Genomic DNA, 16,542 nt, shown 5'->3' with positions numbered 1-16,542 from the left:
ATTCTGCAGAAGTGTGAATGGGATGTGGACGCCTGTAGAAGTGTATTGGGCTTTCATTGGAGGAGGAATTCCGCCGTGTGAATGGACCCTAAGGCTTTGTTTAGCTATATTGTTGTTCATAATAAAAATTTAAAAAAAAGACAATTGTTAGGGATTAAAAAATAAAATTAAAAATCACCTCATTCCACATTTAAGTATAAAAAAAATAAAAAAATAAATAAAAAAAAACATATTGGGTATAGATACGTCTGGAAATTTCCAAATTATTAAAATAGAATGTTAATAAAAGCCAAAAGTGAACGGCGTTAAAATAAAAATTTACTTAATGCCAAAATTGTGGGGGGGGGGTTTGGTCACATTTGATCCCACAAAAGATGGAAAAAATGTAAATAATTTTTTTTTTAAAAGTATGATCAGTACCAAAATCAGTGTTCCCCAAACTGTGGCCCTCCAGATGTTGCAAAACTACAATTCCCAGCATGCCTGGACAGCCTACGGCTGTCCAGGCATGCTGGGAATTGTAGTTTTGCAACATCTGGAGGGCCACAGTTTGGGGGAACACTGACCAAAATGGTACAAATAAACATGACAAATACAGTACAAAAAAAAAAAAAAAATGATACCCCATACAGATTTGTAGACAACATAAGATATAGGTGTTAGAATTGGGCAATATGTATTTATTTGTTTATTTATATAATTTAGCCAAAGGCTGTCCGGGCATGCTGAGGGTTGTAGTTTTGGGATCGCACTTATAACCCCAGAGGGGGACTGGCAAGGAAAGAAAAAAAAAAGGTTATGAATTTCAAAAAGTAGAGATGAAAAAACTATTTTTGTATGAAAAATGACTTAAAGGAGATATCCAGTGGTGACTCAGTGGTGAACAACTTATCCCCTATCTTAAGGATAGGGGATAAGTTGCAGATCGTGGGGGGTCCAACCGCTGGGGCCCCCTGCGATCTCCTGTACGGAGCCCCGACAGCCCACAGAAAGGGGGCGTGTCGACCTCCGCACGAAGCGGCGGCCGACACGCCCCCTCAATACAACTCTATGGCAGAGCCGAAGCGCTGCCTTCGGCAATCTCCGGCTCTGCCATAGAGATGTATTGAGGGGGTGTGCCGGCTGTCGCTTCGTGCGGAGGTCGACACCCGCTATCTGGCCGGAGAGCCGGGGCCCCGTACAGAGAGATCGCAGGGCGCCCCAGCGGTCGGACCCCCCGCGATCTCAAACTTATCCCCTATCCTTAGGATAGGGGATAAGTTTTTCACCACTGGACTACCCCTTTAATTGTGCAAATGTAGTAAATTATAAAACTTACCAACCTGTTATTTAAACCGTCTAGTGAAGGGCATGAAAAAGAAAATAAAAAAGTACCCTAAAATAAACAAACCCAAAAGGGGTTATAGAGGTGGCAGAGATTCAGCATTTATGGCAAATTCACAGTATATGCCCTTAAAAGGGTTGTCCAGCAAGAAACAAACTGTGTATGGTGTCAAAAAATATAATAAAGCAACTCAGTAATAAAAGGTTATTAGGCACAGTGCACAGATCTCGCCACATTATCTTGTCTGGCTTGTAGTGGTGATGTCACATCACAGGCTCTAAATGCAGTCTGCTGCCACCTCTTCTCCTGTCTGCTGAGGACCAGACCATTGATGTGAAGAGGGGAGCTCATAACTGCTCATTAGATTTTAAAGCAGCAGGAAGCCTCTCTCAGTCACAGTAGTTTCCATCAGAACAGGCTCACTACTTTCTTTTCTGAGAAAGGCTTCCTGCTGCCTTAAAATCTAATGAGCAGTAATATGTGCTCCCTTCTTCACATCAATAGTCTTGTCCTGAGCAGACAGGAGCTCTGCTTTCAAAAAGAGTGTTATGAGAGAGTTAGGATTGACTGACACAGACCCCACCCGAGACCCTTAGCCAGATTAACCTGACTGTCGATACTCAGCCGCTGAGCACAGTACAGTCATTGACAACACTCACCTCTCCACACTGTTATGATGAAGGCAGCCATGAGATCCTCCAACTGCATAGATTTGTCCATCTATGACACCCGCGCCAACCCTGTTCCTGGGAACACTCATTGGTGCACAAGGCGACCACTGGTTGTTCATTGGATTGTAGCAGTCCAGGGCGTTTGAGTCCTCGTTGCAGTCCGGTGCGTTGTTACGGCCCCCGACAGCATAAAAGAGGCCTCCAAGAACACAACCAGCTAAGCCACTCCGCGGCACCTCCAAAGGAGCCAAACTGAGCCACTCCCCCTCCATTGGGCTGTAAGCCTCTAAGAAATTGAGAGACTGTCGGAAGTAGCCTCCGGCCACATAGATGAACTGAGGAACATTAGGACTCCTCTCCTGAGGTCTTGTGAGCTTGTGGAGAGTCAGATCTTGGAAGATCTGAGACAAGTAGTCCTGACAGCGGCTGTCTCCACGCAGGATCTCACAGCGCTGGAGCTGGAGCTTGAGGAAGTTGGGGGTCAAGGAATGGCAGCGCACTGCCTTCAAGAGTGCCTGGATGTAGGGCCGCCGGCTCTCACAGTCATATTTGACCCAGTTTATGCAAGCATGGAAGACCTCAGACTCGCAGCGCACATTCAGGTCATCCCGGCTGATAAGGTTGACCAGCTGACAGCGGGAGAGGTTAAAGAACTCCTCTTGTTTTGACACCTGAGGAAGAGCAACAAAAACAGTGAGAGAAGTTGAGGATTTAAGGCGTAAAAGGGAATTATAGGCAATGGCTTCATATAACCATGGGTGAGCAAGCATTGTAAAACCAGGCCATACTCCCCATATGGTGGGTTTTTCACCCAATGAGAGTCAATAGGGAAAATCTAAACTCTATACCAACATGCCATTTATTTATTTTTTTACCCTTTTATGACTTTTTAGGCTCAGGGTTGGTTTTCTAGAATCACGTTAAAGGGGTATTCCAGGAAAAAAAATAAAAAACTATATATATATATTTTTTTTTTTTTAATTTATTTATTTTTTTTTTATATCAATTGACTCCAGAAAGTTAAAACAGATTTGTAAATTACTTCTATTAAAAAAAATCTTAATCCTTCCAAGAAGTTGAGTTGTTGTTTTCTGTCTGGCAACAGTGCTCTCTGCTGACATCTCTGCTTGTCTCGGGAACTGCACAGAGTAGAAGAGGTTTGCTATGGGGATTTGCTTCTACTCTGGACAGTTCCTGAGACACGTGTCATCAGAGAGCGCTTAGACAGAAAAGAACAACTCAACATCAGCAGCTCATAAGTACTGAAAGGATTATGATTTTTTTTAAATAGAATTTACAAATCTGTTTAACTTTCTGATGCCAGTTGATTGAGAATATATAAAAAGTTTTTTCCTGGATAACCTCTTTAAATGTTGGCATGTTCACAGCTATAGAGACTTATGGTAGAACAAAAAAAATTTATAAAAATAATAAAAATAAAAAAGCCAGGTGCATTTCATATTTACATTTTTCTGTCTCCCCCTACTATTTTGCAAGGCACATGAAGAAATGATCCCTTTACTTGTAATAGTAAAAAAAATAAAATGTGTATTTAATATTTGGGTTTTTGCTGTATCTCCCCCGCTCTATTCTTCACTGAATGAAAGAATCACACGACTTGTAATGAAAAAAAAAATTATATATATTAAATATATAGGGGAATATGCAAATCAGCTCATTACATCACCTTTTCAGGCGATGTTCCCTGGTATCAGCTTAGCTCCTGTTACGGAATATAAAAAGCTAATCGGGATTAATGCCAAGCCAGAACTCTCTCTCCAGAAGGAAAGAGCACCCATCTGCAGACAGTGTTTCTCATCCCGTTTAATATATATATATATATATATATATATATATATATATATATATATATATATATATACACACACACACACAAGCAAAAAGAAAGATAGCCAGCACAACAGCCTAATACACAGATGCACACTGCCATGGCAGATACAGAGTATACAAAAAAAAAAGAGGATTGCAGCAGCACAAATTGGTCAAAAAACTGAGGCTCTTAGCGCACTTTTTGATCAAAACATGTCCCCCCATCCCCCATGGGTGACATGCTGGATCCATATCTTTCTTTTTTGCTTGTATTTACAATTCAGGGGGAATGTATATTATATATATATATATATATATATATATATATATATATATATATATATAACAAAAAACACACAAAATTTCATGGATAAAAAAAAAAGCTAAAAGCTAAAGCTAAAAAAAAAAATGCAACAAAACTGCACCTTAGAAATGCAAAATAAAAAATGTAAATAAAATAGCAAATGCAAAAAAGTAAAAATAAAAAATATATAAAAAAAGACAAAAGTTGTGTCTAATCCCAGCCAAACAACAGTGACCTATTTGGCAAGTTTCCTACAGAGAGTAAACCTATAACCGTACAGTGCACAAATGATACCTACCGCCATGCAGTACTTGAGCCTAGATCAGTGTTTCCCCAAACAGGGTACCTCCACCTGTTACAAAACTACAACTCCCAGCATGCCCGGACAGCCTTCGGCTGTCCGGGCATGCTGGAAGTTGTAGTTTTGCAACAGCTGAAGGCACCCTGGTTAGGAAAACATGGTCCTAGAGGATAAGAGGCTCTGACACAATTGCCTCTGCTATAACCAGGTCACGGTGCTTGTGCACTTTTCCAAAAGTTCAACACCTCAGAAGGACAGATGGAGAAAGAATATTAACCTCTTAGACCATAAACATCCATTCTCAACCCGCCGCAAAAAGACAATACGCCAAAGAATATATTCGTAAATTGCAGAGATTGTAGATCGTTGGTGCACACGCGGCATGACATTGCACCTCGGCTCCGTCAGGCCTGTTTTTCCTGGTAAAAATCTTTACATAAGTGACCCCGGCAGAGTGCACATTCCTGCCCGGGAGGAGGCAATGACTCAGCAAGACACAAGGACGTGTGACTTACCCCGAAAACATCTCGCTGTGCGGACCGCGCTGGATGCCAGACACCTCTGTCATCTGGATTATCAGCCCAAGTATCACAATACAGATGATTATTTCTTTATTTAATTAAAATTTATGTATTCATTTAATTTATTTTAAAATATAAATGCTACACAGAGGAAAAGATTCAACTCTTCAGCCTTCTAAAGTGTACCGGTCGTCAACAGGTATATATAATGTAGATAAGTAGATAATACCATTACATGTACCCGTATTTTCCGGGGTATAAGACGACCGCCAACTTTTACAGTTAAAATATAGAGTTTGGGATATACTCGCCATATAAGACTACCCCTCCACCGCGATAGGGTACCTTACCATTGTTCCCCCCACATTAGGTCGGCAGTATAGTTCCCCCCACATTAGGTTGGCAGTATAGTTCCCCCCACATTAGGTCGGCAGTATAGTTCCCCCCACATTAGGTCGGCAGTATAGTTCCCCCCCACATTAGGTTGGCAGTATGGTTCCCCCCCCACCTTAGGTTGGCAGTATAGTTCCCCCCATATTAGGTTGGCAGTATAGTTCCCCCCACATTAGGTTGGCAGTATAGTTCCCCCCATATTAGGTTGGCAGTATGTTCCCCCCACATTAGGTTGGCAGTATGTTCCCCCCACATTAGGTTGGCAGTATAGTTCCCCCATATTAGGTTGGCAGTATAGTTCCCCCCCACATTAGGTTGGCAGTATAGTTCCCCCCATATTAGGTTGGCAGTATAGTTCCCCCACATTAGGTTGGCAGTATAGTTCCCCCCATATTAGGTTGGCAGTATGTTCCCCCCACATTAGGTTGGCAGTATGTTCCCCCCACATTAGGTTGGCAGTATAGTTCCCCCATATTAGGTTGGCAGTATAGTTCCCCCATATTAGGTTGGCAGTATAGTTCCCCCATATTAGGTTGGCAATATAGTTCCCCCACATTAGGTTGGCAATATAGTTCCCCCCCACAGACATACAGCTTTCAGCCATATACATGGTTTGGCTGGAGGCTGTATGCCTGTGTACTGCCCCACTTCCGTGCTCCGACCACCGCTCCTCCGGTCCGAGGTAATGATCTACTGCTATGGCCTATAAGAGCTTTGGTTGTTGCACCGAAGATGACGAGCTGGTAACTTACCATGCCCGTGCATGTTGTCCTTGCAGCTATTGCTTGAGTGTCTCTATGAGGAGTCCAAATACAGGAAGTTAGGGCAGGACAAGCAGGGCTCTGTGCAGGCTCCTGGCTTGTCAATCATCCTCTAGTGTGAGGCCATAGCGTGTCATAGAGACTCAGTGCACTTTTTAACCAAAGTATATTACAAATATACATATAATGGTATTATCTACATTATATAAAAAGTTTTTGTTGGCGACAGGTACACTTTAAAGATCTCTGCTTGCTGTTAAAAAGCTGAAATGTTGTCGTTTAGATCCAGATGCTGAACTCATGCAGATCTATTAATACATTTTCTTGTTGAACTTGCGGGATTTTTTTTTATAGAAGTAATTAACAAATTAACTTTAACTTTCTGGCACCAGTTGATTTAAAACAAAATGTTTTCCAGAGGAGTACCCCTTTAAGGGCTCATTCACACTACGGAATCTCTGCCCAGAGATATTCCGGGACAAGATTTAATTCTTTCAGCAGCAGACCTGGCTTCAGATGAACACGTCTCTGGGCTCCAGAATTTCGGTAGCGTCTGCTGTGGAAATTCTGTAGTGTGCACGGTGCAGCAGAATCCTACTGAAAACACAATGGGAAGCTGCAGCAATTCAATTTCTGCTCAGAATATACGGAATGTGAATGGGCCCTTAGTCTCTTGCATATTCTGCAGCAGACTTGGCAAATATCTTCCCCCTCCCCTCCTTTAGTTGTCTTTAACCTGTGGCCGGCAGCTGTAAGAAAACGTCTACTCCCAGGACGCAGAAGTTAGCAGTTTTGTAACAGCTGGAGGAGCACGTCGGAGACCACAGCTCCAGATCAGGGATGGTCCCAATATAACACCCGATACCGCTGACCTGTGCGCCATTCACAGTTAGACATGGTCTCCGATGTTGACTTTGAGAGATAATGTAGTGACTGTAACTAAGCAGGTAACCAGCAATTACACAAACAATGGTCGTACACAATCCTCCGACCTCGAGACGCCACAGGAATGTGGAGCGAGGAACCAGCAGAACAAGAGCCGATCACATTACAGCTCCGATAAGAACTCTGCACAGTCTGAACGCTGCTTTCTATTTCCAGTTCTTGGAAAGACGCGAGAGACGACGCAGAGGAGAGTTTAAAGGAGTAGTCCAGTGGTGACTCAGTGGTGAGCAACTTATCCCCTATCCTAAGGATAGGGGATAAGTTGCAGATCGCGGGGGGTCCGACTGCTGGGGCCCCCTGCTATCTCCTGTACGGAGCCCCGACAGCCCGCGGGAAGGGGGCGTGTCGACCTCCGCACGAGGCGGCGGCCGACACGCCCACTCAATACAACTCTATGGCAGAGCCGAAGCGCTGCCTTCGGCAATCTCCGGCTCTGCCATAGAGATGTATTGAGGGGGCGTGTCTGCTGCCGCTTCGTGCGGAGGTCGACACCCGCTATCTGGGCGGAGAGCCGGGGCCCCGTACAGAGAGATCGCAGGGGGCCCCAGCGGTCGGACCCCCCGCGATCTCAAACATATTCCCTATCCTTAAGGTTAGGGGATAAGTTTTTCACCACTGGACTACCCCTTTAAGATCCTGTCCAAAATATAACCCCTCCCTACTGCATTACCGGCCACCAAGGTCTCCTCTGTATAACTATATACACTATGGGGGAGATTTATCAAAAGGATTTACACTGTTTTTTCCTGTCTAAATGTGTCGCACAGAAAGTCGCAGTCTAAATATGTGCGACTTTTCTGCGACTTTTGCTTTAGAGGCTTTTTAGAACATGATGCATTCTGGTCTATTTTAGACAGAAAAAATGCATTGGTGCTGAATTTATCAAAAGCGACTTTTCAGCGCCAAGTTGCATCGGCTGAAAGTACGCCGAAATGTCAGACCATACAGGAGCAGGTTTAAATACAGTCTAAAGCAGTGGTCTACAACCTGTGGACCTCCAGATGTTGCAAAACTACAACTCCCAGCATGCCCGGACAGCCAACGGCTGTCCGGGCATGCTGGGAGTTGTAGTTTTGCAACATCTGGAGGTCCGCAGGTTGAAGACCACTGGTCTAAAGCATAGATCCCGAAGTCTGTGCACAGAATTTATCAAGAGCCGTGCGACTTTTGATAAATTAGGCGCACAATAGACCGGCCTAACCCTCTGTAGTTTGGTCTATATTGATACCGGACATGGTCAGACGCCGGCACCTCGCCATACCAGGCGGCAAGAGCCGGAGTTAACGGCTCCCTGCGCTACTTGCAGGTTGGTGCATCGCCCGCTGTCCACACTACAGAACCGTCCAAAGACGGCGCTCCTGAAAAACATAGAAGTGGCAACAGCAGATTGGGGTTTGTGATTTGTGCAATCTTTTTCCATACAGGTTGAGGGATTACGTCCCCATATGCCACGATGTATGTATATGTGAGTGTGTATATATATATATATATATTATATATATATATATATATATATATATATATTTTGTCTATGGAGTGTTGCCAATTTCACTTTATAGGTTGTAGCTACTGAATTTTATGAATATTATGCATGCCCATGGTGGGCGTTAACTGTGGTATAAACTAGTAATACTGTGATTAAACCTCCCTGATGACACCTCATCATACATCGAGGTAGAAACGCGTTGGTGTTTTTTTTTTTTTTTAGTTTAACTGGCTCACATAGGACCCACACTGGGTTGGTGAGACAGTGTTGATTATTGTAAGACTAGCCCTTTCAGTACTGGTTTAACAATACCTGACCGACTCATGGGCTAGCGTATATACCGCATTTGTACACATATTATTTTCAAATTTTTGGGGTGCACAGGCACATTATATTATATTATTTTGGTGATATTTTAACCAAAAACATTAAAAGTTATATTTTAAGCACACTCTGAACACGCATATCCTTTGTTGTTCTATTATTTGATCTATATTGATACCGGACATAGACAGCTTTGATATACTGTCACGACCCCTCCCATATGCTTGCATGGAGGGGGTGGAGCGTGATGTCACATGGGGCGGAGCCTTGACGTCACAACGCTCCAGCCCTGTGATCGACTGTTATCAGACCCAGAGCGAACATGCTTCAGGGACTGATTATAAACTGGGTGCGGCGTGCAAGATCACGGGGGTCCCCAGCGGCGGGACCCCCACAATCAGGCATCTTATCCCCTATCCTTTGGATAGGGGATAAGATGTCTAAGCGCCGAAGTACCCCTTTAAAAACTTTAAAACTTGACTATGGGATTCTACTAGGGAAATCATGTTCCCTTCCCTACTAGGGAAATGCCCCTTCCTGGATCCTCCCACTGCCCTATCTTCAGCAGCAGATCAGCACACAAAAAGGAGAAGGCAGCAGCTTCTGCCCAATTACCTCTCTCTGCTAGAAGAGCTTAGAAGAACTTGGTGGAACAGCTTCTTGGATTCAACAGTAAGTGTTTATAAATACATTCGCATATTAAGGCGGCTTTCACACTATAAAATTCATCCGTTTTAAAGATCAATTTGATGTTCCGTTATGAAAACCCTGAAAATCGGCCATTAAACGTCCATTAGAAAATCCCATTATAGTCTATGGGATTTTTACATTATCCGTTTTAATCCGTTATAGTCCGTTATAAATAATGTATGTTATTTTGTGCCGGAAGATAGTACTGGGAGAAATAGTGCATGCGCTATTTCTTCCGTTCATTCTAGACCCAGATCAGCTTTGCAGAGTGTCAGGGGAGCTGAATTTCCCCTGTACTACGTCTAAGTTTCGAAGCGTTTTTAGCACATTCGATGGATAGCACAGACGAAATGAGATTAAGCTGCACGTCAAGAGTCCAGTCCTTTTCATATATATATATTTATTAGACTGGAGGAGGATTTTTCCAACATTTATAGTAAAAAAAATTAAATAAAATAAATAAAAAAAACTAGGAGCCTGTTACACCACTTTAGCAGTCAAGTTGATTGTTTTAGCAACCACATAGGAAGAGCACTAATGGTATTAATAGAGATAAAAGACTTAAAGGGGTTATCCAGGAAAAAACAGACAAATATATATATGTATCTCAACTGGCTCCAGAAGTTAAACAGATTTGTAAATCTTTTTCTATTAAAAAAAAACCTTAATCCTTTCAGTACTTATGAGCTGCTGAAGTTGAGTTGTTCTTTTTCTGTCTAAGTGCTCTCTGATGACACCTGTCTCGGGAACTGTCCAGAGTAGAAGAAAATCCCCATAGCAAACCTCTTCTACTCTGTGCAGTTCCCAAGACAAGCAGAGATGTCAGCAGAGAGCACTGTTGCCAGACAGAAAACAACAACTCAACTTCATCAGCTGATAATTATTGGAAGGATTAAGATTTTTTTTTTTAATAGAAGTAATTTACAAATCTCGTATATGGATGTACAAGCGCTACCCAGGACTAAGGGAGGTAGTTAGCTGCCAATTTTTTGTATATGGTTCCCTGTATACCATATACTAAAGGGATATAAAAACTAAAAGTATAATAATCAGCGCTAAAAATGATGTGAATATGTATAAAATGTGTATTAAAACAGTAATATAAATATGAATAAAATTGCGGTACAAAAACGTGGAATATAAAATTACCGTATTTTTCGCCGTATAAGACGCACTTTTCTTCCCCAAAACTGGGGGGAAAAAGTCGGTGCGTCTTATACGGCGAATACACCCCTATCGCGGCGGTCCCTGCGGCCATCAACGGCCGGGACCCGCGGCTAATACAGGACATCACCGATCGCGGTGATGCCCTGTATTAACCCTTCAGACGCGGCGATCAAAGCTGACCGCCGCGTCCGAAGGGAAAGTGACACTAACCCGGCTGTTCAGTCGGACTATTCACCGCGGCGTCCCGAACAGCCCGACTGAATAGCCGGTTTAGTGCTTACAGGACACCGGGAGGGACCTTACCTGCCTCCTCGGTGTCTTCTCCGTTCAGGGATCCCCTGTATGGCCGGCGCTCTCCTTCCTCGTCATCACATCGTCGCGTACGTGCGTAACGACATGATGGCGGCGACGGAGAGCGAGGATACCCGGCCGGCAGCAGAGACGTTCCAGAGCGACGGGGACACGGCGACAGCGATGGAGCGACATCCAGGGCAGCGGTGACGGGTCCGGAGCGGCGGGGACACGTGAGTATTACCTCCTATGCAGTGGTCTTCAATCTGCGGACCTCCAGATGTTGCAAAACTACAACTCCCAGCATGCCCGGACAGCCAACTGCTGTCCGGGCATGCTGGGAGTTGTAGTTTTGCAACATCTGGAGGTCCGCAGGTTGAAGACCACTATTGGCTTCAAAATTTTAATTTTTTTAGATTTTGCCCCTAAAAATTGGGTGCGTCTTATACGCCGCTGCGTCCTATAGGGCGCAAAATACGGTACCTGTTTTATTGTCACAGGGAAAATACAGGGATATTGTTACATTGTTATCCCTGTATTTTCTCTGTGACAATAAAACAGGTAATTTTATATTCCACATTTTTGTACTGCAATTTTATTCATATTTATATTACTGTTTTAATACACATTTTATACATATTCACGTCATTTTTCAGCGCTGATTATTATACTTTTAGTAATTTACAAATCTGTTTAACTTTCTGGAGCCAGTTGAGATAAAAAAAAGTTTTTTTCCTGAATAATAATAAATAAATAATAAATTAATTAATTAAATAATAATATTTAAATAATTAAAATAAAATAAATAATAATGATAATTAATAAAATAATTAAATAAATAATAATAAAATAATTAAAATAATAATAATTAATTAAATAAATAAATAATAATAAAATAATTAAAATAATAATAAATAATTAATAACTAAATAAATAATAATAATAATGCAAAGCAGTCAATGTCCCGTACTGATTAACAGAGCTTCAAAGACCTTTAGTCTGATGACTTTAACACCAGTAGCTTCCAATGTCAGCTCGCTGATTCATCTATGATGGGGGACACGCGGGAGCCAACAAAGTAAGTCACACAACCTGGTGCGAGGTTATATTCTCGTATGACAGCTTTTTCCAAATCAAGGTGCCTCCAGCTGTTGCAAAGCTACAACTCCCAGCATGTTGCAAAACTACAACTCCCAGCAGCCGTTGGCTGTCCGGGCATGCTGGGAGTTGTAGTTTTGCAACAGCTGGAGGCACCCTGGCTGGGGAACACTGCCGTATGCAATACAGGCACTATAGAGCATGAAATGTCGGATAACCCAGCATCGCAGCAGTGCCAAAAAGTACCGTATTATGGATAATAGGGCCATTCAGTTTTGTCAGTATAATGTCACCAGACAAAACTAGCAAGGAGTTTGGCCATGTTCACACAGGTCCACATAGGAGTCGGCAAACAATGCACCTACTGACTCCTACTAAATTTAGATTGGAATAAAAAATAAATAAATAAATAAATGCAAGTTTAAATGTCCCAATTCACAAAAAGTTATAATTAATGACTTCTCTACTGTAAGAATAAAGACCAATGCATGCAGTGCCTCACGTAACCGCAAAGCGAACACGTTAAGTGACCGTGAAGAAGCTTTTCATGTGCTTCACTATATGGCACGCAACGCACAATTAGGAGCGGCAATACTTCTACTTTCCATAGTGTTGTGTTCTGCTGTTACAGGGAATCCATGGGTAACCTAGCCTCTCACTGATAAGGGGTTAAGTAAATATGTTTTTTGCAGGACTAGAGACACTTGTATAAGTGAAGGGAATGGAGGGTCAATAGTTCAAGACTGAAGCTGTAAACCATTGGAAAAACTGCTGTCATTCAGCTAAGGTTATAAAAACTTGTAAACTCCGATTGTTAGCTTAAAGGGGTACTCCGCCCCTAGATATCTTATCCCCTATCCAAAGGACAGGGGATAAGATGTCAGATCGCCGGGGTCTCGCTGCTGGGGACCCCCGGGATCGCCGCTGCTCTGCGCGTAATGACAGGCTATACAGGGGCCCGAGCATCGTTACGTCACGGCTCTGCTCCTCGTGCCGCCACGGCCCACCCCCTCAATGCAAGTCTATGGAAGGGGGTGTGGCGGTAGTCATGCCTCCTGCCATAGACTTGCATTAAGGGGGCAGACCGTGATGTCACGAGGGGCGGAGCCATGATGTCCCGCTGCTCCGTCCCCTGTATTGCCCGTCATTACGAACAGAGCAGGACCTCGGCGATCTGACATCTTATCCCCTATCCTTTGGATATGGGATAAGATGTCTAGCAGCGGAGTACCCCTTTAAACTTTAAATATGACTATGGGATTCTACTAGGGAAATCATGTTTTCTAATAAATGCCCCTTCCTGGATCCTCCCACTGCCCTATCTTCAGCAGCAGATCAGCACACAAAAAGGAGAAGGCAGCAGCTTCTGCCCAACTACCTCTCTCTGCTAGAAGAGCTTAGAAGAACTTGGTGGAACAGCTTCTTGGATTCAACTGTAAGGCTAGGTTCAGACTACGGAATCGCCGGGCAGAAAATTTCCGCCCGGAGATTCCGAGTGCGGCCAGCGCTGACTGAATCAGTCAGCGCTAGGACCGTGTGACACTGCAGTCTCCAATAGACTGCAATGTGTTCCGCGCGGATTTCCGCCTGAAGAAAGAGCAACGCCTTTCTTCAGGCGGAAATTTCCAAGCAGATTTTCCACTTCACAAATTCAGTACATTTTAGCAAGCGGAATTTCCGCCTGCAATTTCAAAGCAGAATTGCAGGCGGAAATTCTGTAGTCTGAACCTAGTCTTTATAAATACATTCGCATATTAATACAGAGGAGTCGGGAGTCGGAAGTACAAAAAACTGTGGAGTCAGAACATTTATCTACCGATTCCACAGCCATGTCGGTTAGGCCGATATTTACGATTTTGGACGTTATCGGTATCGGCAATTACCTTGCTGATAATCCAATAATGCCCCACTCCCCCGGAGCGACCACCGCACCGCCCTGGCCAGAGACCGCTGCTGCCCCATTGCATCCCCCATCCCCGGTTTTATAATTACCTGTTCCCGGGGTCTGCGCTACTTCTGGCTCCTGCGGCGTCCTGCGTTACGCTGTGCGCTGCACAATGACGAGTGACGTCCTCAACGCGACGTTACCGTCAGTACGCACAGTGACAGCTCAGGGCGCAGCTGGAGCAAGAAGTAGCGCGGACCTCGGGCCCCGGGAACAGGTAATTATAAAACCGGGGATGGGGGAGGCAATGGGGCAGCGGTTGGACTAAGGACCGGCAGGGGGAGAGAAGCGGTCGGCGGCGGTCTATGGCCAGAGGATGGGGGGGGTTGGACTAAGGAGGACCCCAGGACAGGCAGGGGGAGAGTAGTGGGTGGCGGCGGCGGTCTCTGGCCCTGCAAAAGCCGCTGCAGTTCATTGATTTAAAGTGCCCGCTTTAAATCAATGATCTGCAGCCGTTTCTTCGGGGCCGGGGGTGTGAAGGGTGTGGAAAAATAGAGGATAAATTATACTGGAATATCGGTATAAGTTATCGGCTATCGGTCTGAAAGGCCACAGATTATCGGTATCAGCCCTTAAAAAAAAAATATATATATATATATATCGATATCGGTCGATCCCTAGTGAACATACCCTAACCCTCAAGAAGTATATAGTCTTACCTCTCCAAAGTGCATGTATATATACTCCCGGGCCTTCTCGTGAAGCTCCTGACAGGCGATCTGCTCAGCAAATGTTGCGATCCCGATGGCATTGCTCGGGTCCAGCTGCTGGATGAGGAAGTCGCAGCAGGCCTTCACCACGCTGTCCATCTGATACATGACCGCGCCGTTCATCACGTGGATGACGCACTTCTCCCCAACCGAGATGCTAGCCGTATAGGCAAACTCCAGCAGTCGCTCCATGACCTTGGGGTGAATGCCTTCGATGGTCACCGTCTCCATGCCGCACTCCCTGAGCCCATTGGTAAACATGGCCCTGAAGACTGGGCTGCTGGAAGCCAGGACGATTTTATGAGCCACAAAATCCGCTTGTATCTCATGGTACTTGACCCGCAGCGTCACGTCACACAGCTGATTCTCCAGCCTCAGCTCATTCATGATCTGGAAAGCCTGTTTGGTATGATCCGCCAGCGAGTAATGAAACTGGCGATTGCCATTGCTGTGTGAGGGAGTCACTTCAGCCTGGCACTCTGTGGCATACATCCCCGTCACGCTGCTCTTCAGTTGCGCATTATCCAGGGGACGAGATAAAAGTAGAGCAATCCCGGTTAAAAAAAAAAAAAAGGTTAAACGCAAAAAAAATGTTTTACCCAAAATGATAAGTTACTCCATCGTGTCCAGGTTATCATTCCCCAGAGCAATTCTGAAAGCCAAGAACATCGATCTTACATAGCAAAACTCCACTTATGGTGCTGCAAAATCCCGCTATGGAAAGTCCGAGAGGTCACCGCCTAGTTCATTCTTCGTTTGATACCTATGAGAAAGGATACAGAAAAATAATAGTGTTAGCAGTGTATAATCTATTGTCAACCAGAGGCCGACCCCCACGTACCAAACTTTAAAAGGGGTACTCCGCTGCTCAGCGTATGGAACAAACTGTTCCGAACACTGAAGCCGAGAGCTTGTGACATCACGCCCCGCCCCCTCAATGCAAGTCTATGGGAGGGGGCGTGACGGCTGTCACGCCCTCTCCCATAGACTTGCATTGAGGGGACGGGACTATGATGTCATGAGGGGCGGGACTAAGTCGTCACGAGCTCTCGGCGCCGGCTCCAGTGTTCGGAACAGTTTGTTCCAAACGCTGAGCAGCGGAGTACCCCTTTAAATGGAAGATCCTATCATGGAAGGGAACTTACTCGGCTGTCTCTACCATAGGAAGTGTGGATTGGTCACTACTATCAGGGTAGCCGCTACCAGTTCGGATGCATTTAAAGGGATACTCCGGTGGAAAACTTTTTTTTCTTCTAAAATCAACTGGTGCCAGAAAGTTAAACAGATTTGTAAATTACTTCTATTAAAAAATCTTAATCCTTCTAGTACTTATTAGCTTCTGAATACTACAGAGGAAATTATTTTCTTTTTGAAACACAGAGCTCTCTGCTGACATCACGACCACAGTGCCCTCTGCTGACATCTCTGTCCATTTTAGGAACTGTCCAGAGCAGCATATGTTTGCTATGGGGATTTTCTTCTACTCTGGACAGTTCTTAAAATGGACAGAGATGTCAGCAGAGAGCACTGTGGTCATGATGTCAGCAGAGAGCTCTGTGTTCCAAAAAGAAAAGAATTTCCTCTGTAGTATTCAGCAGCTAATAAGTACTGGAAGGATTAAGATTTTTTTTTAATAGAAGTAATTTACAAATCTATTTAACTTTCTGGCACCAGTTGATTAAAAATAAAAAATAAAAACGTTTTCCACCAGAGTACCCCTTTAAGGGTCTTTGGGTGACCCCCACATTGACTTTATATCTGGCGACAGCTCGGAATGTGAA

At 44.1% G+C, this 16,542-nt stretch overlaps 1 protein-coding gene across 2 annotated transcripts in view; it reads right to left on the bottom strand.

Annotated features, from left to right (window-relative positions):
* Positions 1-16,542, bottom strand: part of KEAP1 (kelch like ECH associated protein 1) — a 43,432-nt gene that overhangs the window by 18,898 nt on the left and 7,992 nt on the right. The window contains exons 2-4 of one of the 2 annotated variants that reach the window (XM_056570552.1): positions 15,440-15,524; positions 14,711-15,268; positions 1,984-2,666 (exon numbers count right to left, since the gene is read on the bottom strand). In XM_056570552.1, the coding sequence (XP_056426527.1) occupies positions 1,984-2,666; positions 14,711-15,253 (1,226 nt within the window). In that variant the 5' untranslated portion in view covers positions 15,254-15,268; positions 15,440-15,524. Of the gene's footprint in view, positions 1-1,983; positions 2,667-14,710; positions 15,525-16,542 lie in introns of both variants that reach the window. The other variant, XM_056570551.1, reaches the window with a different exon arrangement.

This window comes from Hyla sarda, chromosome 4 (genome assembly GCF_029499605.1).
Source record: "Hyla sarda isolate aHylSar1 chromosome 4, aHylSar1.hap1, whole genome shotgun sequence".
NCBI lineage: Eukaryota > Metazoa > Chordata > Amphibia > Anura > Hylidae > Hyla > Hyla sarda.
Note: the sequence above shows the minus strand (reverse complement) of the source record. Positions and strands in the feature narration are given on the sequence as shown.